Source organism: Tupaia chinensis, unplaced genomic scaffold (assembly GCF_000334495.1).
Source record: "Tupaia chinensis unplaced genomic scaffold, TupChi_1.0 Scaffold000044_1, whole genome shotgun sequence".
In the NCBI taxonomy this organism is placed as follows: Eukaryota; Metazoa; Chordata; class Mammalia; order Scandentia; family Tupaiidae; genus Tupaia; species Tupaia belangeri.
In genome coordinates this window covers 1,872,438-1,899,070 of record NW_006159500.1, presented here as the reverse complement: position 1 = coordinate 1,899,070, position 26,633 = coordinate 1,872,438, and the positions used below count along the sequence as shown (strand labels likewise).

At 39.4% G+C, this 26,633-nt stretch overlaps 1 protein-coding gene across 1 annotated transcript in view; it reads right to left on the bottom strand.

The window, feature by feature from the left end:
* Nucleotides 1-26,633, bottom strand: part of GSAP (gamma-secretase activating protein) — a 111,855-nt gene that overhangs the window by 6,832 nt on the left and 78,390 nt on the right. The window contains 6 exon segments of the mRNA XM_027773350.1: nucleotides 408-478; nucleotides 2,451-2,546; nucleotides 8,254-8,315; nucleotides 10,852-10,883; nucleotides 11,577-11,635; nucleotides 12,767-12,895. Of these exon segments, the coding sequence (XP_027629151.1) occupies nucleotides 408-478; nucleotides 2,451-2,546; nucleotides 8,254-8,315; nucleotides 10,852-10,883; nucleotides 11,577-11,635; nucleotides 12,767-12,895 (449 nt within the window).

Here is a 26,633-nt window from a genome sequence, read left to right as displayed (position 1 = left end):
GCTGAGTGAAATAGAGGCATAACTTCACATGCTGAGTGTACAGTTAAGATAAAAGGTGCCAGGGCTGGTGAGGATTGTTTTGAACTAGTTAAGTTTTAAAATGGCTTTGCAGGACCAGCAGGTGGCGGGGCGGGTTAGCTGCTTGATCAGGTGGCGTGGTGGTTAAGGCTGCTGGACTCCCACATGGCTGACGATGGTTCAAGTCCTGGACCTGGTGGCTTGCTTTCTCACTTTCCCTCTTTCTCTCTCTCTCTGCGTATCTCTCTGGTCAAATTAAAATAAAATGAATGGATGAATAAAAGTAAATAAATAATTTTTTTAAAAATGGCTTTGCTACAACAGGCAGCAATCAGCACTGTTTGGCTTTTTGTACATGTGATAAGAAAGAGTAAGAAATACTTGCGTACAAGTGGAGAACCCAGGGATGAAGATTATGCTTCTTCCAACTAGCTTCCAATATGCAGCAAATGAGATCCAGCTAAAGAATAAAGACAGTTCATTATCATTGCTCATATCCTTTCTTTCAAGGCCCCTGTAGCTATCCCTCCACAGCTCTGACAAGCACATTCAGGACATCTGGCATTCAAGCTGTGCCCGGACACAAAACCAGCCTTTTTGAGGTCAGTTCTGAGGCACTAGAATCCAAAATGGAAAGATTAAAAATGTGCACTAAGTCTAACAGAACACCCTCTGTCTGTGTGGACAGTGCCCCAGCTGAGCTTCCCCAGTCCAGCTAACTGGCCCCAGCATTCACACTCACAGACCCTCATCCATTAGTGAAGGTCAAGTGCCACTGAGTTTTCTCTAGGCCTGTCTTACTGCAAGGGCCAAAAGCTGACAGAAGAAAGAAAACAGATCAGAATGAAGGTCATGTGAATGAGCTGTGGAGTCAGACTGATACCAAGTTCAGGTTATGTTATTTTACTAGCTGTGTAACTCTGTGCAAGTTACTAGTCCTTCCCAAATTTCAGTGTTCTTACCTGTAAAACAAGAGGGTGGTACTTAGCAGGGTTGATGTAAGAATTAGTTAGCACACTGGAACATAGAGGATTAATAAAGCCTGATCCACCAAAGTTGATAGCTTTCTTTGCATACTGGCTCATTTGCATGCTAGTCTTACTCAAACATGGAGAAACAATCAAGTGTTCTTATTCTGTATAACTGTTTAAGTTTGTCAAGCATATTATTTCTAGATTCTAAACTAGATCAGGCCTCAACTCTGCAAGCTTGCTTTTTTAAAAAAATATATATATTATTTTGGTGTTTATTTTTTTTAATCCAATGAAGTGGTATGTGCTCTGTCTTCTTTTTTTCTTCTTCTTTTTTTTTGTTAAAGCTTGTTTTAATTTTAATTCAAGAGAGGGTGTATGCTTGCCAGAGAGAGGGAAAGCACCCTCCAGTGGGGCGTGGTCAGGCCACAACCCTCTTTCCTGTATTCTTCTTTTTTTTTTGGAGAGGTTTTTGCTACAGGGTACATGCACTCGCCAGAAAGACAGAGAGACAGAAAGCAAGAAATCACCCCCCAGGGGGGATGGCCACACTGCAATCCCTTCTCCTCTCGGGCTCTTGGGCACGCACTCACACGTGCCCGACGTGAGTTTAAGCCACCGGGTCCAGGAAGCAAACTGCGGTCGACAACATGGGAGTCCAGCAACATAGCCATTACGCTAACTGCTGGTCCCTGCATTCTTCCTTCTCATCAGGATTTTGGGGATGTGCACACATGTGCCTAGAATATTTTTTCAAGCCACTAGGACCACAGTTCAAATCATGGTCAGCCACATGGGATCTGGCTCCCAATGTACAGTGTTTAACCACTGCACTATGAAGTCAGGCCTCTCTCTACTTTTTCAAAGACTCAGACAGCCTTAAAATTCTATTTAATCTACTTCTATTTACACACAGACAGGTGCTATTAATTTGGGTCACACAATTTCAACACATAGCTACGAGGTAATGGACTGCCAATCTCATTGGCAGGCTATACTAAGGTAATATTTATACACTAAGCTGGAAACTGGCCTAGTTGGACTGCTGGAACTAATTAAGAATTGAAGTTCAAGTTCTCTCATGTCTTCATAGGCCTTCGTGTACAGTAATCATTACTTACTGGTTATTAAGCTGAAGGTTGCCAAGATGAGACGTGAACATTTGGCAACCACACTAAATTCATTGTCCTATCCTTCTAGGAGCATACAACTGCTATTTGAAGGGAGGGCAACAAACCACTTGTTTATTGATTCCTTCAAAGTCAAGTTCTTTTTGTTTATTGTTTCCCATTCACCTTCCTCATTCTATAACACTAAATATACTATTTCGAGCAAGGGCAATCACCACAAACCTAATGTGAAAAACACATATATATATTTATACTGAACCACATTCTGAGAGTTATATATGGTAGGAAACAGGGTAGGATGAGATTGAGGACAACAAAAAGCAAAACCAACCAGTTTTGAAATGTAGTCCAGAACCATCTGCTCAATTTTCTTCTTTTCTACACCCTGTAGGTGTCTCAGAAGATGGTCTTTTAGCTCAGACACCATCTGAAAATAGAATATACATTATATAAGTTCCAACTTACCCACTCACACCTGCAACTGGTTTGCATTAGATCCACTTATTAGTATTTCCTGTCAATATGAAAATATTGGATCTGACAATTCCACCAACAGAAAAGTAAAATTCTCAACATTCCTCTGATGAGCCCTAACTTTTTCCTCAAGAGGAACTACTTATGATTTACCCCAAGGCCAGAGAATAACTAAGTCAGGCTCCAAGGCCTGATGAGAATTCTACGAAGAAGCCAGTGGAAGTCACCAAACCAGAAGTCAAAGCTTTATGAGGCCAGCCAGCAGCGCAGTGGTTAAGGCAGCTGAATCCCATATGGCCGATTGCACAGTTCAAGTCTTAGACCCAGAAGCTTGAAAACCATGCTGGAGACATGTGTGTGCATGCCCAAATCCCAAGAGAACAGAGAACAGGAGATTGTAGCATGACCATCTGTGGGTGATTTCTCACTTCCCCTTCCTCTGTCAAGCTCACACACCCTGTAGCCAATTTTTAAAAAAGGGGTTGGGGGAGGGCAGCAGATGGCATAGCAGTTATGTAGCTGGACTCCCACATGGCTGACTGTGGTTTGAGTCCCAGACCCCATGGTTGAAAATCACGCTGGGTCTATGTGGGTACATGTGTAAGATCCCAGGAAGAAAATAAAGGAAAGGGGATTGCAGCATGGCCATCCTCCTGCCCCCCCAGAAGGATGATTTCTCACTTTCCTTCTCACTGTCTCTGTGTGTGTCTCTCTCCAGCAAGTGCATATGCCCTAAGGCAGAAACCTGAATGAATGAATGAATGAAAAGAAAAGAAGGAAGGAAGGAAGGAAGGGAGGGAGGAAGGGAGGGAGGGAGGCAGGCAGGCAGGCAGGCAAGAAAAAAAAAATTAGTCAAAGGCTTTGAGATCTATAAAAGGATTGAAATCTACTTCTCCTGGAGCCCTAGGGAATTAACAGAAGCAATTCTAAACAGAATGCCTGTGCTAGTGGGGTAATGGTTTGGATCATATGGAAGAACAGAGACAGGAAGTAAAAGGCAGTGCATCACATGCACCTTTCTGCACAGTGGCCATACTCACACAGCCCCTAGAAATGGAAAATTAATGAAAGTTTCATTCTACTGCCTCCAAACAGGCTTGTTTCTATACCAGCTCTGTTCTAGTCATCCATTGGCTTCTCCAGGCAGTGGTTACCATTCCCAACCCTCCCTTATCTTTTGCTGTCTTCTTTCTTTCTCATCCTTTTCTTTTTCCCTAGGTGCCTTGCTCAACAAGGGGCCCTCCTGGCTAGAGAGATCTTTGTACCAATAAATAGCCCATGAGAACTATACCACTGATATCGTATATGCATGTATCTTATATATTAATAGATTTACATATATAACACCCTGAGCAAAAACCAGCCCATGGCTTTCAAGGCTAGGACACGGTAGGATCTTATTCCAATTCAGTCTCCTATATGTTACTAGATTTGGCTTCGTTATTATTGCCAGAGGACACATGGGCTAGCCAGAGAGTGAGAGGTCCCTCAAAGGGGCAGAATCAGGCCATGATTCTTTTTCATCTTCTTCTCCATGCTGTCAGGATTTGGGGCAGACACCTGTTTTTCAAGCTATGGGGACTAGAATCCGAACTGGCAAGCCATGTGAAATTCAGCTTTCTCTGCACAGTACTTTCTCTGCACAGTACTTTCTCTGCACTAGAGGGCAGCTCTGATTTGGCTTTTTTAAATATTAAGGGGTTTTTGAGGTTTTGTTTTGTTTTCTGTTTAAGCATAGCATGTACTGGGCCAGCAGGTGGTATAGTGGTTAAGGCACTGGATTCTCAGGGGCCAACTGTGGTTTGGATGCCAGAACCTGGAGCTTGAAATTTTCAGCACAATTGTGCATACATGACTACAATCCAGAAAGAAAATGGGAGAAGAAGGAACTACAGAGTGACCATCCTCTTAGGGGATGCTTTCTGCCTGTCTGTCTGTCTCTTTCTGTCTCTCTCTCTCTCTGGTGAGCCCATGTGCCCTAAAAATTAAAAACTAAATAGCACGTACTTTTTTTTGTTGCTTTCAAATTTTTATTCGATAACCATAAAGATGAAAATGAAAATCATCCATAATGCCACCATTAACATTTTGGGATTTTTCTTTTTTCCCCCCCTGGCTCTGATTTTTAATAATCTGTTTTTTCTTTTTTCATGTAATAGTTTCCTTGTGTCATTAAATATTGTTAATACACTAATTTTAAAGGCTGCACAGTACTTAAGTTTTATGAAACTACTATAATTGAATTATTTCCATCTTGTACCATGAGATATTTCTCTGTTACTAATGCCACAAAAAATAGTCTTATAGAAAAGCTGTTTGCCATATCTCCAATTATTTTGTTGAACTAACTTCCTAGAAATGGAATTTGTTGGATCACTTATGGCTTGCAAAACACAGCCAAAATGCCTTCCACTGTGATTATACTAATTTTCTGCATTCATGAGGCTATCCAATTCCCTGTACCCTGAACTTCAGTAGTATGAATTTAAATCTTTGTCAACTAGATAGGCAAGAAGACAAAAACAGAAACAAAGAATCACTTATGTGTTTGTCATTTGATGACAATAATGCTAAACATTTTCTTCCTTCTCTCCAACTCTAGACTTTATTGCCAGTTACTTTTGAAGATGATTGGTCAGAGCATTGTCTGTTTCCCTTCTGGTATACTGTTTTCTTATTGACATATAACTTTATTTATCTAACAGCTGTTAATCAGTTGTTCCCATATGTTACAAATGTCTTTTTTCCAAATTTATTGTTTGCCTTTTAATTTATATTTTAATATTCAAGCAAATCCATCACTCTCTATGATCAATAATATATTTTAAATATCTTCTTTATTTCAGTATTAACTATTCACTCATTTATTCAAATTTTTTACAGTTTAATTTTTTATTTTTACTTTGCCAGAGGGTACGTGCACTCATCGAAGAGACCATCCTTGATGAGGGATGGTCTCATACCACAATCCCTTCTCCTCCATTTTTCCTCTTTTCAGGATTTTAGGCATAAAAGTACTCATGCCCAGCATGTTTTTTCAAGCTGCCAAGTTCAGGACTCACACCTTGCAGCAGGTCACATGGAATCCAGTAACCTTAACCAACACACCACCAGCTAGCCCATAGTTTAATTTCTTAGTTAATTTCATAGTTAATTTCTTTATAGTAAACTCCTTAATCTAGCTGATATTTCTATTGGTTTATAGTATAAAGTGGTGGTATTTAGAATAGGAAGACTCTAACTTAATTTTCTTTTCCAAATAGTAAACCATTGACCAATTGGTTTATTAAAAATTCTTTCCACATAGATTTTAAATCCCTCATTTATTCTGTGCTAAAAACTCAAATCAATGGCTGGCTCCATGGCACAGTGCTCATGAATTACTCGAGAAAAGTCAGATCCTACATGGCAACTGGTTAGCATATCTGGCCAGGTCAGCCTAAAGCATGCTGAGATGTGCACGAGTGCCCATGATCCAACAGACTGGAGGTCTAGAGGAGGAGGGTTGCAGCCTGACAGACCTATAAAGAACGTTCATCTCTCTCTTTCTCCCTCTCTCAGCCCCGTCTTGTGTACTCACATGTTCTATCATGAATAAAGGAAAATGAAATTTTGTAGAGTCCAATTTAAACTAGAGTCTATTTTTGTATACATACTATATTGCTTCTATTATTGCAGATCAGCAACATGCTTATCTGAAAATGCCAATCTCAATTCTTTTGTCAAGCAACTTTACCAATTTTCAGAGTGATTTCACTGGCTTTTTGGTTGTACTTTTATTAGACCTACACATTAAGGATTGGAAAAAGAATATTGTTCTTCAAGGACCAGTAGGTGGTAGGGTGGTTAAGGCACCAGACTCCCTCATGGCCAACTGTGATTCGAATCTTGGACCTGGTGTCTTGCTTTCTCATTTTCCTTCCTTCCCTCCCTCCCTCCCTCTGTCCCTCTCTGGTCAAATTAAAATAAATAAGTCAATAAAGTTAAATAATTCTTAAGAAAATGAAATATCTTTTTTAAAAAGGAATATTGCTCATTATCTTTTCTAACTACTTAATCCTAATGAAAAAGAAAATATAGAATAACCAGCTTACTAACTTGTTCTATTATTTTCCATTTTCCTAGATGAATATTGTGTTTCTCAGTCATAGCTCTCCTTTTATTTTGGTTTCTTACTGCCTTATGTATAATTTTCAGGACAACGTAAAATTATAGTGAAAATAGTAAAGATTCTTAACTTTCTAATTTTAAGAGGAATGTCTCTAGTATTCCATTATGAAAGATGATGATTATCAGTATTAGATTATTCTTTCCTTTGATGGATTTGTATACTGCAGGAGTAGAATTTGGCTTTTATCATTGTTTAACTCCTATAGAGATTTGTTTTTCCTTGTTTGACTTTATAATGTGATGACTATATTAATATACTTCTCAATATTAGCTTTCCTGAAAAGAACCACATTTGGTCATCTTATATTTTCAAGAAGCCACTGCAAAGTATTTTCATTAAGCTTGTGGTATCTATAGTCATAAACAAAGGTGGCCATTGTCAGATTTTGAATTTATGGTTGTGCTGGCCTTTTAAAATAATTGAGAAACTTTCAACCTTCTTTTGAAAAATACATATCGTAGGAATAATATGATTATTAAAAGTTCGAAAAAACCTAACTCACTAAATAATTTAGGACCTTCTTTGGAGATAATCTTTTACCTTTCTCTAAGTTATTTTATGGTTAGTCCATGTTCAGCTCTTCTATTTCTTCCTGGAACAAATTTGGTAATTTCTACTTGCCAAGAAAAAAATTTAACCAGAAATTTTCAAGAGTATAAAAATTAATTTATATATATTTCCCATATTTTAAAACTTGCCATATCTAAGATAATAAATTATCCCATGTTTAAGTCTGCAGAACATTAAAAATGTTTTATTACATGGGACCAGCAGATGGTATAATGGTTATGTTGCTGGACTCTCACGTAGTTGACCGCAGTTCAATTCCCAGACCCAGCATCTAAATCTCACACCATATGCATGTGCATGTGTGGCCAAAATCTAAGATGGGAATGGAAGAGAAGGGAGTGCACTGTGGCCATCCCCCAGGGAGGTGATTTCTCACTTTCTGGCTATCTGGCAAGAGCATATGTCCTCTAGCAAAAATCTCTCTTTAAAAAAAAATGTTTTATTACACCTTCCAGATGTCACTTCAATCAGTTTTTTTTTGTTTGTTTTTTTTTGTTTGTTTGTTTTTTTAGGTTTTGAATTTACCAATTCTGCTCTTCAGTTAATTTATTTTGATTTATATTTCTTTGGTCATTTTGGTAGTAGGACTTCCTGAGAAAGACTAGTTATTCGTTTTAAACCCCAAATACAAATGCCACACTGATCTGTTTTCTTTTTTAAAACACTCTCAACTCTGTTCTTCATAATTATCTATCTTTTGGTGTCATTGGTTAATGTGTCTCCCTGACTAGACTACATATTCCAAGACAGTGGAAATCATGTATGTTTGCTGATCACTAGGCAGGGTCTATGGGGACCGGCAACAAACATTTGTTGAAAAAATTAAAAATAAAATCAGAAATACAATCTTGGGGCCACTCATTTCCCTTTTTCTTTCCTTCTTCTTGGGGCCCGTTGTTTGCCAGCACAGACCACTTACCAGCCCCATGAGCAGCCTCTGTTGGTTGTCTTCCTCCTGCAAGAGGGGCGTGGATCTTGGTTCTGAAATTCAATAGAGCAGTAGTCACGCAGGGTAGTTCTCAGGAAATGGGTAAGAAGAGAGAAGAACAGGCCAGGGTTTCCCTTCTCTGAGTCATTGAGAAAACAGAACACTTTCCTAATAAACTAAAAACCTTTCATTAGCTAAGTGTGACCTAGTCCTACAAGACACACTTATCACTCGTGATATACACAGAGCTCTGTGAAAGAGTGGGAAAGACAGAGAAGGAAGGTTCAAGAACACGTTCTCCAACACCAACAGTCTCTGGCTTTGATTACTTTTCAGCACTCAAACTCTTCTTTACTGGAGACAGAGACTTAGGCACTTTTTAACCCTTAGAGGATCATAAACCAAGGGACAGGTTTTTGATGAAAGGACTGCATGGCTACCTTCTTTCTGACCCCCATGACTTTTCAGTGACTTTGGGGTTACTGAGCTGAGGGGACCAGTCAATTTATTGTAGCAAATGAAACTAATCAACCTGAGTTATGAGAACAAAAAGGTGGCAAGGTCAAGATGGAAACATTACCTCTAAGTTTAAACATTTCTCCACTATGATTTGCTGGGCACTAGCAGGACCAGAGGGAAAGGGAACACAGTCTGGTTCTGTGTTCTGTTCTTCCTCTCCTCAAACACTTGAGGACTGGTATAGGCAAGAGGGTAGAGTTGCCCTGTTTCATGGGCTGATAACTCCTGGAAGGGCATGGGTACCTCAGGATGAGTCTCTCCTGGATCCTACAAAACCCTCATGATTACAATACAACAATTCAAAACATGAACCCAACAGCTCCGAACCTCACAGTGTGTTCTGTTTCAGGCAATGATAGCATTCTTCATGGGAAACTAGTACAAGCAAGGGCTGTGAGAGGAAGGGGAGGAGTTTCCTGATCTGCATTAAGGGAGACAGACTAGAAACAGCATGCAAACAGCCCTGAAGCACAGGGGCAATAGCTCTAGCAGCAGAGAAGGAAGGTGGACATGACAGAAACCTCAACCAGACCAGCAGTAGTTCACATATTGCAAAACCCCTAACAATGAAGGGAGGGGAAGCCAAGAATCACATGCATTTAAGCCAGGTCTAGCAGGGCGGAACTGTGGCTTCAGACATGGATGGCCTGGTAACACAGGCAGAGGCTGGTTAGCTAGTTCTGGCTATTCCATGTACCCAGGTCTGTTGGTTTGGCTGGACACACCATCTCAGCTCACCAGGCTGTGTGCATGGCTGTGGATGTGCAGTAACACACTGTATACAATTGTTTTCTTTAGAACCAACAATGTAGGCCTCTGAGCCCCTAAAAGAGGAGTGGAATACAACAGCTTAGTTAATGAGAGCTAGCTTCTATAAAGCATGAAATGCTTTCCTTACAAATACAAAAATGTTCGCACCTGAATACATTCAGCATCCCCCTCTGCCAGTATCACCAGACGAAGTCCCCCTTGTTTGTCAACTAAACTCAGATGGAAGCCTCTCGGAAGCCTCTTCAACCTTCTTCCCTCAGCCATGTCCACTCCTGACCTAGCCCCTCATTCCCTGTACCCTGGGGTTACATAATACCTGCCACCTTGTTTAGAAATGATGTGTTAGCATTCAATGATAGAACAGCCACCTCAGGTACCCCACATGAACTAAGCTCCATGCCAAGTGCAATCTACTTTTTCCCATCTACTCTCATTTTTCCTCACTCCAGCCCTGAGGACAACACATGACATAGATAAATGACTTGCCCAACAGCACACATCATCAAGTGGCAGTGCTGGAATCTACTCCAGTTCTGTCTGGCTCTGGAACCTAGGCTCTTCCTTAGAACCACACTGATTCTCTAGAGACTTTTTTTTTGGAGAGGTCTGTGCTATAGGGCGTGTGCACTCACCAGACAGACAGACAGAGACACAGAGAGACAGAAAGCAAGAAATCACCCCCCAGGGGGGATGGCCACGCTGCAATCCCTTCTCCATTCTTCTCTTAGGATCTTGGGCACGCACGCACACGTGCCCAGCTGAGTTTTAAGCCACTGGGTCCGGGATGCAAACCTAGGTCAACTACATGGGAATTCAGAGACATAGCCATTACGCTAACTGCTGGTCCCTCTAAAGACTCTTCACCTTTGTACCCATAGGGTCTAGGATAGTATGTACTCAAGTTTTAACCAAAAGGAAAAGGCACATACAGTCAGAGTTCAAATCAGACAGCTGAAGAGAAAGCAGCCTCAAGCCAAAAGAATTGCCAAAGAGCATCCTGTGGGTACTGCCAGAGGCCATGGCAATTAAATCAGCTATAAAAGGAGAAATAATGACAGAAGGCCAACGCCCAGGGACTCCTCCAGCACAAGAGCATTCAGCAGCTGTCCCTGAAGTCCTGGTGCCAAGACAGACCCGGAAAGAGCTGTGTGGCCATTCTAACAAGAAGATATTTGAGGGTGCTGCCTTTATTACACTACTGGGAGCAGTTTTCTTGCCAATACATAGTGGTAGAAGGACGGCATTACAAACAAAACACTGACTGAAATCCAGAAGGCTTGATTACAGGTCTTTTCTTACCCAAATTTCTTGCTTCCAGGTTAGAAATCACCCTACAAAGAAATTAGCCATGTTATTCACACAGGAAGCCTTTTTTAAAATTTAAAAACCACAACATACAAAGATATTTACCTTTTAAAAAAACACATAAAACCATTGCAGAAACTGTTCTCAGGTTACTGAAAACCTCAAAACTTTAATCAATGAAGCAAAAGCCACATTAGACAATTATAAAAATCTCAAAACCCTCTGATGTCAACAATAGCAATAATTAGGAACAATCGCCGCTCTCAGTTATTGGATATAATGGAGACAGAGAATAGAACAGAGGTTGGAATGGGGCCTATACTTTCAGTCTGAGATGACTCATCTATCCAAAAAATATGCTTTCAAAATAAGAGCAAGCTCACCAGCCCACTAACACTTCTTTTTTTGAACCAACCTATTATCTATCCTTCTCCCCACAAAGTGCTCACTTAATAAGAGTTTTCCTTACCACTTATCCATGCTAAGTCATCCATCCCCTAGAAGCAAGTCTACATCTTCGAACAAAAAGATTTTTTTTAGGAACAGACACTCCAGTACCAAACTCCAGTCTAAGGCCCAGGCAGCTGCATTCCTGAAGCTGACAGCATCATTTGGCAAGGATATTCAACAAAATTAAGGTATTTCCATGAGAGGTAGCTAACAATGTAATTGTAAAAGACAATCATCTTATGGTGTTGATAACCTTTTATTTTACTTACTTTATTGCATTATCAAGAATATTCCTCACATATGCTGTAGATCTTCTTTTTCCTGTTTTCTAGGAATGAGAACATATGAAAAATACAGAAAGTGAAGGCTTTAGGAGTGATTTTCCACATTAAGTACATAATACAGTGTAGTGATTGTGTATAGTTATTACATATACTTCTTCAGAAAAAAGAAATATACTTTTGAGGTAATCCAAACACCATTTTAATTAAAAAAAAATTTTATTCTGAAACAATTATAGATTCACAGAAAGTTACAAATCAACTATATACTATACACAACATTAAACTATATATAATACTACAAAGACCTCCCATGTGCCCTTCACCCTATCTTCCCCAACACCTATATCTTACATGACTATAGTAAAATATCAAAATCAGGAAACTAGGAGCCAGTAGGTGCCATGGTAGTTAAGATGCTGGACTCCCATATGGCCAACAGCAGTTTAAGTCCTGGACCTGGCAGCTCAAAAATCACACTTGGGGCATGTGCGTGCATGGCCAAAATCCCAGGGTAAGAATGGAGAAGAAGAGACCGCAGCAAGGCCATCCCCCAGCAGGGTGAATTCTCACTTTCCCTTCCATTGTCTCTCTCTGGTGAGCATACATGCCCTACTGCCAAAAAAAAAAAAAAAGAAAGAAAGAAAAATCAGGAAACTGAACTGACATTGGTACAATCTGTGTGTAGGGTTCTATTTTATCACATGTGTAGACTCATGTTTTACAATACACCACCACTCACAAGCCACAGAACTGTTTCATCATCCCAAAGATCTCCTTTGTGTCACCCCTTGATACAGTCAATCAGATTCACTCTTCTCCCCTCAACTAGCCCAACCCCTAGCAACCACTAATTTGGGAACACCTAAATTTTAAAAAATCAACTTTTAACTGTAAAAGCAACCAAAGAATACTTCTGAGACCTGGACAGTAATCACACTTCTGCTATGAATGTGCTGTGTGTCCCTTAACCTCTTTGCACTTTAGCTTCCTCTCTGGAAGACAGAAGTCTTAGAAGCATCTTCGCCCATCTACTTGAAAATCAGAAATGACATCATGGATGTGCCAGGCAATTGGGAAAACTGCCAGAAATGTAAGCCAGTCTTATGACAGAGCATCATCTGATCTGATTCATGATGCTTTTGCTGTTTGCTCTGGTTTCACTGACCCGTACGTACCTCTTCAGAGATCAGGTCGTGCCATTCCCTCCTGACCACACTGTTGTTGTAGTGAAAGTGAGGCTTGGTGTACTTAACATATTCTAGGTTAGAGTTCAGTTTTTCCCAGTAGCCTTTAAAGCTGTGGACCTGTAAGAGACAAAAATATCAGGAAGTTTCAGAAACAGGTTCTGTGGATCAATGGACCAGCAAGGATCACATAAGCCTTCCTTTCTCAGCTCCCACATGGTGGCATTTTTCAAGTTAATACTTCCCATAGAGGATGGCATCTAGTCCAGCAAGAATTCTGAAATAGACAGACTTTAAGAGTCTTGCTTACCTGCTTCATTTTCCAATCACTTTTGCAATGGGAAAACTGTTACCTACTTCCCAAAACAAGTATGACTTCCCCAGGGTAAAGCTTAGAGGGAAGCCTGTCCTAAACACAGCAAGACATTTCCTCCCCAGAGGCCCATTTTTCTGACTTAGGTTGTGCAAACAATGCTATGTTTAGTCAAAGAATGGTCATCAAATTTGAAGTGGGTGGAGTAGGCTTATACTTCCAGGATATCTTTCGAAACCTAAGAATCAAAATAAAAGATGAAATGACCTAGTTTCACATTCAGTTGTCAAGTATCCTAAAACAGAATTAGTTGACATTCTACCTAGGTCTTGAATTATTGATACAAGTGATTACCTTGAAGTAAGAACATATATTCACTTTATTCACATGTAGATAAAAATGCAACATTAATTCATTTTTAACAAATGAAGGGTATATTGACACATATTCTTAATACCAGTTAAGAGAAAATTATGATCTATACTTTCTTGCCAAAATCTGTGCATTTATAAAATATTTGAGTAGGGTCAGGGTGTAATGTGTGGCTATAAAATTGTGATGCTATGCGTACTGTGGTGACAGACCTGGCTAAACTGCAGGGGGAACAAATTACAAGAAATGAAATACACCTCAATTCAGAAAAATGGTCTAATGTTAAAAAGAAAAAGTGAAATTATCCAAACTTTTGTTCACAAGACAATCACAATTGATTTGACACAGATTTTGGAGTAAAAGCAAAATGAATTACATGGAAATAATCAAATGTGCTGTTTTAGAAGCTGAAATGCCTGTCGAAACCAATGTCCCTTCTCCCAGAAACAACAAAAATATTTCCAAGAAAGTGTCATTTTCACTTGAAGTAGAACACTAGGGTTGGGTCTCATTCCTCATTTGACCTGCAGATATCTGGCAGAGTTAGGTCCCTGCCTGGAAGTCACTACAGCTTTCTTGAAATTCTGCATCTGGGCAGCAACACACTAGTGCCAAAGGCCAGACAGCTATGTAACTAGGGTTGTGCTGACATCTAGTGGTCAGTTAACCTATGTCCACCCATGATTGTGGTTCTCCCAGACCTTGCCTAGGAGAACGTGCAGAGGAAAGAAAACTGGTGCCATTTACTGCTGTCTGGCCGCATTCCTTCAGGCCAAATGTTGCCCTGTGGTAAGAACCCATCTCCACATGCTGCAACTTCTAAGAAAAGATCTCTCTCAAATTACCTTCCTTCTCTTCACTCCCCCACAACTTAAGTTAACCCCTTTCCTTGTAACCTTTTGTCAACTCAGAATCAACACAACTGGACTCGACAGATCCACTGAGGGGCTACAAAAAGGCTGGAGCTCCCACTGATTACACATAAAATGGAGTGTGTGTTTGTGCGAGTGCTTTCTGAGGAGGTGATCTATAGCTTAAACCACATTTTCAAATGAATCCATGACCTAAAATAGTTCAAAACCACTGAGTTAAAAGGAAAAAGATCTGAAGGAAACATTGTTAGCCAAAAGTCCCAGCAATACTTCCATGTTAACTGACAGGTCTTTTAGGAGGTCACCATACTATTATAGTGTTATTATCATCTTACAGATATTATGAGAGCACAGGAAAACATAATTCATAAATATGTCACTATTTGGCATCTACTGGATAAATGATGCAAATTAAGCTATGAAAATTTACAGAGATCACTGTGTATTAGAAGGCCTATTTGGAAGCCTGGGAAGTAGTTAGGGCCCAGGAGATGCAGAGAGATTTAAGTGAAGTTCTAGGGTGTGAGTTAAAACTGAAAGCTCAGAATGTAACTGAAAGACCAGAATGTGGATTCTCGGTTTAGACCAGAGGCAGAGTTTAGAAGCTCAAAACCAACAACTAACAGCACTTCTTTCTCTGTGGTGAAGATAAAGCTCCTAGTGGATTCCCAACCTCCACTGCCCATTAGAACCAGTGGGGTCCCATCTCCTAGAAATTTCCTTGCTTTGGGGTGTGACCTGAGCTTCATGAGTTTTATAGCTTTTCGTGTGATGCTAATGGTCAGTCAGAGCTGAGAACACAGCCTAACCTTGTCCAAGTGATCTCTGTCATCCTCAAACATGTCACTCAACCAATACCTGTAACTTAAAGGCCACTAAAGGACCAGCTATCTGAAGAGTTGTGATTGTTGGGTGTAAAAATAGGAGCTATAGGGCCAGATGGTGGCACGATGATGGCACAGTGGTAACACAACTGGATGCACATTGGAAAGACTTGGGTTTACATCCTGGAGCCTTCCTGAACATTCCAGGTGTAGACACACATGCCCGTGATGTAGGTTGGCTGGGGCTAGATCACGGTGTGAAGACCTTGTTGGTGGGGGAGGGGAGTTCCTGTCTCTCTCCCTCTCTATGAAGAAATAAACATTTTAAAATAATAAATAATAATAGACAACATGACTAAAGAGGAAGTTAGCGACAATCTTTGGGGAATCTTACATGCCGAGTTGACACCAGCATGCTCATTAAACCAGAGAATGAAAGTAGCTCCAACACGAAACTTTAGATATTGCAACGTAGCATGGTGGGTAAGAGGTGGGGAGGGTAGAATCTGCACAAACCCATCCTAAAAGCCAAGAATGGGATTATACTGAACCTGGGAGTACAGAAGACCACTCAACCAACTGGCACTTACCTAGCGAGGCAAGTACTGAGTCCTGTACTCACTGGTTACACCACCACCACAGGGTGAAAGCCGTGACGGTCGAACAGGTACAGCCCTAGCTACTTGAAAGAACTCGTGGTACTTACAAAAATAATGCACAAAAAAATGCTTTAAAAAAGTGCCCATGAAATAGGCTAACGTCTGGGAGACGCTGTGCTACTACTAAAAATAATCAGATCCTGAAGGAATGGTCCAGGAACATTTTTCTGCACAAAGGGGAATTTAAATTTTGATTTTAAAAGAGGGAAAATTATTCCAAGTCTCTTGTTCAGAAATAATCTAATTTTCTCTCTTAGAGCGACCTGAACAATACTAAATGCATTCTATCATGACTATGAATCAAACAAAAGGACCAATGAGTTACATTAAGGGACTGTTTCTCATTTATGATTTAGATGCCAATTGATGCAAAAACAAAAATTTAAAAAGTCCTGTGGCATGGGTTCATCTGCAAATTGCTGCCAGGAGAAAACATCTGCCTTTCATTTCTAAAAGGCCCTCTGGCTTTGGTCCTATGTCTGCTACTTAACCAGCATCTTCTTACAGGGGAGGAGGCCAACTCAAAGAAAACCCTTTACTCTGGATGCCAGGACTCAACTAACAGAGCTAAAGCATCAATCCATTTTGGGTCTAAAGTGACCCCATCCCAGTATCAGCTTTTACTTAGAGCCCAGAGAAACAAAGCAACCCACTGCTTCTAGCACAGACAAAATAAAATGGAAAATGTCAATGTGAACATAAAGCCAACAAGGCATCATACCAAACTAAGATGCTCTAAATGATAACACCCATACACTGGACAAAAGTCTCAAACTCCTACGTCTTCCCACTAAGGGAAATGCATGCAAGTTCAAAATTACCTGCATATATATTGGACTACTTCTTCCCCACAATCTAGACAAAAAATTCCATGTCTTCGTCAAGCTGGGTAGTTCTAAATCAGTCTAAACCATTCCGTCTCAAATTCAGCATATGCCCTGAGAAAGCCAATGCTAAACTATTTCCCTCCTTTCAGTCTTAAGAATCAAAGGCAAATCAGCCAAAATTCCAAATGAGAACAGCACAGCTTAGTGGCTATTGAGAAAAGAACAAAAGCAAGAATCTTTGATCCTGGGTCTCTTCTTCAGTTTCACCATCTAGGAAGGAGACTGAAGGTAATGGTTCCGTTCCTACAGAACTGACAGAATGAGTTCACCAGCCTAATTCTGTTTCTAAGTAGTAATATTTCTTTGTAGCATCACTAAATTATGGTGTATGCATTAATTGGGCCAAGGGCCAGCAGGTGGCGCTGGACTCCACATGGCTAACTGCTGTTCGGGTCCTGGAACTGGTGGCTCACCTCTCACTCTCTGATGAGTGCATGTGCCTTATAGCAAATTAAAATAATATTATTAAAGATGGATTTTAAAATATTAATTGAGCTCACTAACTCTGTCCCATAAAATATGTACAAACAGATCTTAGAAAAATCAACATTTCCCATATAAACAATCGACACTTCATACAAAGCTACATTTCTGATTAAGCAACAATCCTAATTGTTAAGAATTGCAAGCTATTGGGAACCAGCAGGTGGCATAGTGGCTAAGGCGCTGGACATTCCCACATGGCCAACCACGGTTTGAGTCCTGGACCTGGTGGCTTGCTTTCTCACCTTCTCTCTCTCTGTTTCTCTCTGGTCAAATTAAAATAAATGAATGAATAAATGAAATTAAATAAATAATTATTTTTTAAAAAAGAATTGTAAGCTATTGGGGACCAGCAAGTGGCGTGGTGGTTAAGGCGCTGGATAATCCCACATGGCCTACCATAGTTCAAATCCCAGACCTGATGGCTTGCTTTCTCATTTTCTCTCTCTCTCTCTCCCCCTCCCCCTTCTCTGTATGTCTCTCTCTCTGGTAAAATTAAAAAATAAATGAATGAATAAATAAAATTAAATAAAAAATAATTCTTTTAAAAAAAGAATCGTAAGCTATTACACTGTGATTGTGCTGATACTAATAAAAGATCTCTAACAAACTTTTTTTTTTTTTCTAACAAACTTTTTGAGTGATTGTGGTTTCTGCATTGTAGGTCAAGGGAAAATAAAGGGTCCTTTGTGCTTCACAAAGCAATTAATTATACTAATGCTTGGCCCAATTGAAATGGTAATTTATTTATTTGTTTTCATTAAAAGTAGCAATTTTTACAATTAAGTGAAAAAGCATATAGGTAAGTCTCTGAATAGAGAATAGCCCAGGCGTCAGCTACTCTTTTCCCTGTGGCCCACGGCATTAGGCTCACTTGCGGTGACAGCTTCACATCTAAGAAGCCATAAGTAGGTTGGGGCTTTAAGTCTTTCTGGGCTTCCCAGCCTCTGGGGTTAGGTAATTAATAATCTCCAAATGACTGGTTAAATACACTAAAAAATGCCTGACTTTAAAAAGACTTTCACAGGCCAGCAGGTGGCATGGTGGTTAAGGCAGTGGGTCCCAAAAGGTCAACTTCGCAATTCAAGTGCCAGACCTGGCAGCTTGAAAAACACACCAGGTACATGTATATACATGCCCAGAATCCTAAGAGAAGGAGGGCAGAGAAGGGATTGCGGCATGGCCATCTCACCCAGGGGGTGATTTCTCACTTTCCCTCTCTCTCTGCACCAATTGCAAAATTCTAAAATAGACTTTTGCAAACATACCCCATTTCTCCACCCCTAGCATGCTCGTTCATTTATTTTATATTTAAGTTATTGCTTCCACTTTTCTAAATCCTTATAGGCTTCCTGTGGCTGAATAGTTTCAATGGTTTCTCTTCTCACTATAAAGTTAAGGGCCACTTTTTAATCTCTCATGAAAGTTGTCACTTCCCTAGAGTAACCCATAGTTTACAAAAGAATAAAATCACTCTCAGCGGGGACCAGCAGTTAGCATAATGGCTCTATCGCTGGACTCCCACATGGTCGACCGCGTTTCATGTCCTGGACCCGGTGGCTTAAAATCCATGCCAGGTGTGTATGCGTGTGTGCCCAAGATCCTGAGAAGAGAATGGAGGAGAAGGGATTGAGGCGTGGCCATCCCCCCTGGGGGGTGATTTCTCGCTTTCTGTCTCTCTGTCTCTCTCTGTCTGGCGAGCACACGCGCCCTATGGCAAAAACCTCTCAATAAATAAATAAATAAATAAATAAAATCACTCTCAGGCAGGTCACTCTAGATCACATTCCTTTTAAGGCAAAGACTTTGTTTCAATATAAAATCATATATAAAATGTGGAAAGACTCTTGTCTTTTAGGTGAGTCTTCTAATTTAACTGATTAATCTACCCTAGCATGTTAATATACAATATGTCTTAGTCTCTTCCAGTTGTTGTAACAAAATACCATAAAGTGGGTGGCTAAGCTAAAAAAGAACAGAAATCTATTTCTTATCATTGATATTAGAAAGTCCAAAATCAAAGCATGGGTAGATTCACTGTCTGATAAAGTCTTGCTTCCTAGATGGCCTAGTTTTCACTACAGCCTCATATTGCAGAAGGAACCAGTCAGCTCTCTAGGGTCTCTATTTATCCCTGCCCTTTTTTTTTTTTTTTTAAGAATTATTTTATTTAAATTTATTTATTTTAATTTGACCAGAGACAGAAGGAGGGAAGGAAGGAGGGAGATAAATTTAGAGAGATAGATATATATATATATATAGAGAGAGAGAGAGAGAGAGAGAGAAAGCAACCAGGTCCAGGACTTGACTCACAGTCAGCCATGTGGGAGTCCAACTCCATCTGCCACCACTCCATCTGCCGCCCCCTCTTGGGTCTCTTTTATAAAGGCACTATTCCCAATCACCTGGTCTCTGCCCTCATAACCTACTCGCCTCTAAAAGGTTCTACTTCCTAATATGATCACCTTTAGAATTAGGACTTCAGCATATGGATGGACACGAACATTCAGGTCACAGCAATATATTAAATATTTGTGAAGTATTCCATTTCACTAAAACTATTTGCTGAGAGAGAAGGAAAGTGTAAGTCTAATTTAATTTCTTTCCCTCTTGTATCTTTTAATCTTCATCTACCAAGAAGAATAGAAGTAAGTATGGTCAAAGTAAACAGGGGTCCCTTGGACTTCAAGGAGACATTTGGGAGGCCAGCATGCATTTTAAAGGTAATTTAAAATTCAGGTCATGAACATTCAGAGCCAACTCCAATGGGTAAACATGGCAAAAACCGTCTGGGACTGGGGAGGGAGAGGCAGAGAGCGGGTGTTCCCCTGTAACCAGGTCTGTCACAATATAATTAAGCTGGGATTTAGGGTAGAAGAAGTAGGTCACAGGCAAAGGCAACATTGCATAGTGACAGACATTATTCAAGCAGAGATGGGGAAAGGGCTGAGATATCAGGGCCAGGTGTCCTGTGAACCAGGAGGTACTGATTGATCTCTTATGCTGAGAGACTGGGGTGAAGGTCAAAGGAGCTGGTCAAACCAAATCTAGTACCATCTATTCCTGAGTCCAAGGCCAGTCCCAGTAGTACACATCCACTTTCACTGATAGGTCACACCTATGTGGAGGGGTTCCTAAAGAGATCTGCAGTTCTTCAATGTTGTCCTAGGTAATACTTGTGCTAGGCAACTATTAGCATGTAAATACACACAGAGGTGCCAAAGAGCTCCTACACATTTCCCATGTAGTGGGAAACAACTACATGCAAAGCCAAATTCAAAATATAATTGGGGGTGGGGGTGTTCATCTGGTAGTATGTTGCTTCCCACATGACCACCTGAGCAGTTTGAGTCTCAGACCTAAGAGTTTAAAAAACACAATGCCATGTGTACATGCATGCCCAAAATCCCATGGGGAGAAGTGAAGAGAAGAAACTGCCACATGGTCATCTCCCCAAGGGAGTGATTTCTTTCTCTCTCTCTCCAGTGAGCACACACACCTTTATAGCAAAAAAGAAAGAAAGATAATTAGGGCAGAGGAGAGAAAGAATGAAAGTAATATCAAGGGAGGAGAAACATGGAGGACATGAAGCTTATCAATTTATATACACACATACAAACACAGAGAGAGAGAGAAAAAAAAGAAACAAATAGAGTGTGTAAAAATAAGCTTCTTTGGCTGCGATTAATCCCCCAAGTCTGGAGCAGGGAGCAATAGCAGTGAAACAAACTGAGGCAGGAATACTGCCTCAGTCCTCTTGCTGCCTTCCAACTGCCCCAGGTACATCCTGGACTGGGCCCTCACACATCCCTTTGCCACCATTAATACCCCGAGTCTGCACCACGGAGTAGGAAGCAGCAACAGTGAGTGAGACAAGCTCAGACAGGAAGACTGCCTCCAACCACCCCAGAATTGACACTGGAAAAGTAGGAAGAAGTGTATAATTTATCAGATGACTAGAAATCAGTGCAGAGGCACAAAAACTTGGCAAAACAAGGAAACATCTCTCTCTCTCAATGGAATAGAACAATTCTTCAACAATAAACAGCACAAAAGAATTTGCAGGAATGTCAGAAAAAGAATTCAGAATATTCATGGTGACAGAGATAAGGAAGTCTTCCCACAATCTGAAGAAGGAGAAAGACACCATAAAAAAGAACCAATCAGAATTTCCAGAAATGAAGACAGTAATACAGGAAATCAAGATCTCTCTCCAAAGTATAAATAGTAGACAGGACCACACAGAAGACAGAATCTCTGATCTGGAAGACAAAACCTCTTTGATAAAATCACCAATAAAAAATGAAAAAAATAATAATAAAAAATGAGGAAAAGATACGGGAAATACTAGACACTATTAAACACTCAAAACTCTGAAAATAGTTACTCCAGAAAGTGAATAATTAGACAAGGGCACAGAAGATCTATTCCATCAAATATTTGGAAAAAGATTCCAAAGCTACAGAAGCATTCAGACATCCAGACCCAATAAATACAAAGGATCCCAAATAAAATCAACATAGGAAGATCCTTCCCATGGCACATCATAGCCAGATTGGCAAATCACAAAGACAAGATTCTAGAAATTGCAAGAGAGAAGCGTCAAGTCACTTACGAAGGTTATCCTATTAGGCTAACATCAAACCTTTCAAGTGGAACAATGTAAGCAAGGAAAAAAGGGAATATAAATTCAAAAAACTAAAAGAAAAACCATTTCAACCAAGAATACTATACCCAGCAAGATTCCCTCACATGGAAAGAAAAAATCAGATAAACAAAAACTGAAAGAATTTGCCAACACCAGGCCAGAAGTACTGAAGGGAATACTGTATCAAGAAAACTAAAAAAAAATAAATAATTTTTAAAAAGAGAAACAAATCAGAGAAAAAAATAAATAAACAAGAAAACAGCTAAAAAGATGACAGGGACAAGTCCAGAAATATAAATAACAATGTTCATGAATTAAATTCTCCAGTTAAAAGTCTGGCTGAATGGATTTTTGAAAGAGTCTATTTGCTGTTTACAAGAAATGTAATGGATAAAGACATACATAGACTAAAAGTGAAGGGCTGGAAAAAGATATTTCATGGAAATCAGAAAAGGGCTGGAGTCGCAATATTGATATCAGACAACATAGGCTTTAAGATAAAATCTGTAAGAAGAGATAAAGAAGGACATTATAAAGTACTAGAAGGGCTAATTCATGAAGACAATTTAACACTTTAAGTATCTATGCACCCAACTCAGGAGCACCCACATTTGTGAAAGACTGACTGATCTAAAGAGAGAGACAGACTCCAGCACACTAACTGGGGCGGGAGGGGGGGTCTCAATACCCCACTCTCTCCTTTGGACAGATCATCTAGATAAAAAATAAGAAAAGAGATGCAGACTCTAAATGAGACCATAAATGAAGTGAACTTGACATCTTTAGAACTTTACACCTAACAACCACAAAATATATTTTTTTCTCACCCCTTCGTGGAAACTTTTCAAAGATTGACCACATGATAGGGCACAAACAAGCCTTTCGAAACTCAAAGATATAGACCTATATCCAGCATCTTTTCTGACCATGATGGAATTAAATTTGAAATTAATTTCAGAAAAAAAGCCTTGAAAATACACAAATGTGGAAATTAAACAATCTACTCCTGAATGACTTAACAACCATTTAAGAAATTAAGACTGGAGTAAAAAGATTCATTAGAACTAATGACAAGTACACTAGTTTCCATAAACTATGGGACGCAGCAAAAGCAGTCAAAACAGGAAAGTTCATAGCAATTACTGTGCATAAGAAAAAGATGGAAAGGTGGCAAACAGATGACCTAAGAACACACTTCAAGGAACTGGAAAAACAACAACAAAATTCCAGAAGAAAAAAAATAAACTATACAGAAAATAAATAAAACCAAGAGCTGGTTATTTGAGATTAACAAAATTGACACACCATTAGCTAGAACAGAGAAAGGAATCATATAAATCAAATCAAATTTACAATGAAACAGTCAATGTTACAACAGATATAACAAAAGTACAAAAGATCATTAGAGAATTCTCTAAGCAAGTATACAATAACAAACAAGAAAACCTGTATGAGATGGACAAATTTCTGGACACATATAATCTACCAAGATTGAATCAGAAAGACATAGAAAGCCTTAAAAGACCAATAAGAAGCAAAGAAATTGAATCAATAATAAATAACCTCCCAACAGCAGAAGCAACAAGAACAAGAACGACAAAAAACAGGTCTCAGGCCAGCAGGTAGCATGATGATTAGGGGTGCTGGTCTCCCGCATGGCCGACCTCAGTTTGAGTCCCAGACCTGGTGGCTTGCTTTCTAGCTTTCCCTCTTTCTCTCTAGTCAAATTTAAATGAATGAATGAATGAATAAATAAATAAAGTTAAATAAAATTAAAAAAAAAATGTTTCAAGGGCTTCACTCCTGAATTCTAAAAAACTTTTAAATACAAGTTAACCTCCATTTTACTCAAACTATTTCTAAAGATCAAAAAGGAAGGAACTCTTCCAAATTTATTTATGGAGCCTCCATCACTCATTCCCAAAGCAGACAAAGACATAACAACAAAAAAAGAGAAAACTACAGACCAATATCTCTGATAAAAATAGACGTAAAAATTCTCAACAAGATATTCGCAAATCATATTCAGTGACCTATTAAAAAGATTATTCACCACGATCAGGTAGGCTTTATTTCAAGGATTCAAGGATAATTCAACTTATGCAAAACCATAAATGTAATACACCATTTTAACAGAAAGATAAAAACCATATGATTGTATCAATCAATGCAGAAAAAGTATTTGATAAAATACAATATCTCTTCATGATTAGGTCTCAGCAAAATTGGCACAAAAGGGACATTTCTCTACTACTTTTCTTAAGAAAGATTTTTGCTATCGGGCATGTGGATCCACTAGAAAGACAGACAGACAGAAAGCAGATAACATAGTGATTACATTGCTGGATTCCCACATGGACGGCCATGGTTCAAGTCCTGGACCCAGTGGCTTTGAACTCATGCTGGGCACATGTGCATGCACGCCGGAGGAGAATGGAGGAGAAGGGATTACAGCATGGCCATCCCCCCAGGATGTCTCACTGTCTCTGTCTCTATCTCCAGTGAGCTCATGAGCCCTAAGGTTAAAACCTCTTTAAAAAAATAAAAAGAAACAAACAAAGAAACAAAGAAAAGAAAAGACAAAGAAAAAAAATCCAGAAGAACCCTCAAAAAAAACTCCTGGAAGTGATCAATTAATACAGTAGAGTGGCAGGATACAAAAGCAATTTATAAAAATCCATAGCATTATTAGATCTTTGATCTCTCATTTTGAGTTGATTTTTGTTCATGGTACGAGATAAGGGTACAGTTTCATCTTTCTGCAAGTGGGTATCCAACCATTTGCTAATTTTCTTTTCCCCACTGGATTGATTGGTGCCCTTTGTAAAAAAAATCAGCTAGCTATAAGTTTTGGGGTTTAATTCTTGGGTCTGTATTCTCTTCTACTAATTGACATGCCTGTTTTTGTGCCAATATCATGCTGTTTCAATTATTACAGCTTTGTAATAATTTTTAAATTAAAACCATATTGAAACACCACCTAATCCCAGTCAGAATGGCTTAGAATTTAAAAATAAAGAATGATAAGTGCTGGCAATACTGTGGTGAAAAGATAACTCTCCTCTACTATTGGTGAGAATGTAATTTACAACCACTGTGAAGAACAACATGGAGGCTCTTCAAGACCTACAAATAGAACTACTATATAATTCAGCAATTCCATTCCTGGGTATCTACTCAAAGGATAGGAATACACTCTTCAGGAAAAACACTTGTACATCCCTGTTTATTATGGCATTATTCACAATTGCTAAGACATGTAACCAACCCAAATGTCCAAGAACAGATGAATAGATTGAAAAAATGTGCCATCTACACACTATGGAATTCTACTTGGCCATAAAAAAAAAAAAAAATGAGACCCTGGCATTTGATTGAAAGTGAATGAATATTAAAGATTTAATGCTAAGTGAAGCAAGCCAGACTATGAAAGAGAGGTGTTGTATGTCTCCACTCAGTATATACCAAATGTTTGCACTCTATGGCAGAAACGGAGAGATTAGAAGACATACAAGTATGGAGAACAATTGTGGATACTAGAGACAGTGTGGGAGGCAGGTAGGAAATTGGGGAGGGTGAGAGGAAGGGAATCAAGGGGGGGGAAGAAACAAACAAAACATTTAAGGGACATGAAAATAGAAAATTATCTGTTGATGATAATGTGTATGATAATATCTTTGACTGGACTAATATACTATGTATTCATGTTGGAAAAATTCATTTTGCATGCTGTAATAGTATATACTGATTGACTATAAAGTAAAACAGAAGAAAAAAATACTTTCTTCCTAAGCGAAGTCAAATCTGTTGGAAAAATTCATTTTGCATGCTGTAATAGTATATACTGATTGACTATAAAGTAAAACAGAAGAAAAAAATACTTTCTTCCTAAGCGAAGTCAAATCTTTTTTTTTTTTCTTTTTTTTGAAGAGAGATTTTTGCTATAGGCATGTGCGTTCGCCAGAGAGACAGAAAGCAAGACATCATCCTCCAGGAGGATGGCCATGCTGCAACCCTTTCTCCTCCATTTCCTCTTAGGATATTGGGCATGCACACATGCACACGCACACACACACACACCTGGTTTGAGTTTAAAGCAGCCAATTTCTGGACTTGAACCATGTAGTCAGTCATGTAGGAGTCCTGAGATGTAACCATTACACCATCTGCTGGCCCACAAATCATATTCTTAAAATAAGTCAGTGGAGGGACCAGCAGGAGGCATGGTGGGTGGGATGCTGGACTCTCGCATGGCCAACTGCAGTTTGAGTCCTGGACCTGGTGGCTTGCTTTCTCACTTTCTCATTCATAAAAAGTAATAATAATAATATTAAATAATTATTTTTAAACAGTCAATGAATAAAAAGTTGAAGATGATCTTGCCATCACTCTTTTATACTTACTTAAATTTTTTTTGGTTTGTTTTTGTTTTTAAGGTTTTTGCTATAGGGCATATGCACTTGCCAGAGAGAAACAGAAACAGGGAAAGTGAGAAATTCCCCCAAGGAGGCTGGGCACACCACAATTCCTTTTCCTCCATTCTCCTGTCGGGATTTTAGGCACCCATGCACATGTACCAGCATGATTTTCAACCCACTGGTCTGGGATTTGAACCATAGTCGACCATGTGGGAATCCAGTACCTCAACCTCCATACCACCTCCTGGGCCCTTCTTAATTTTTGAAGTGAAAATACATAATGTTGTTAAGGTTATAGTAAAACTGGTAAACTGGGGGCCAAACAAGGTGCAGTATTAAAAACATAATGCTCTGCAAGGCAGACCCACATGGAAAGGTTCCA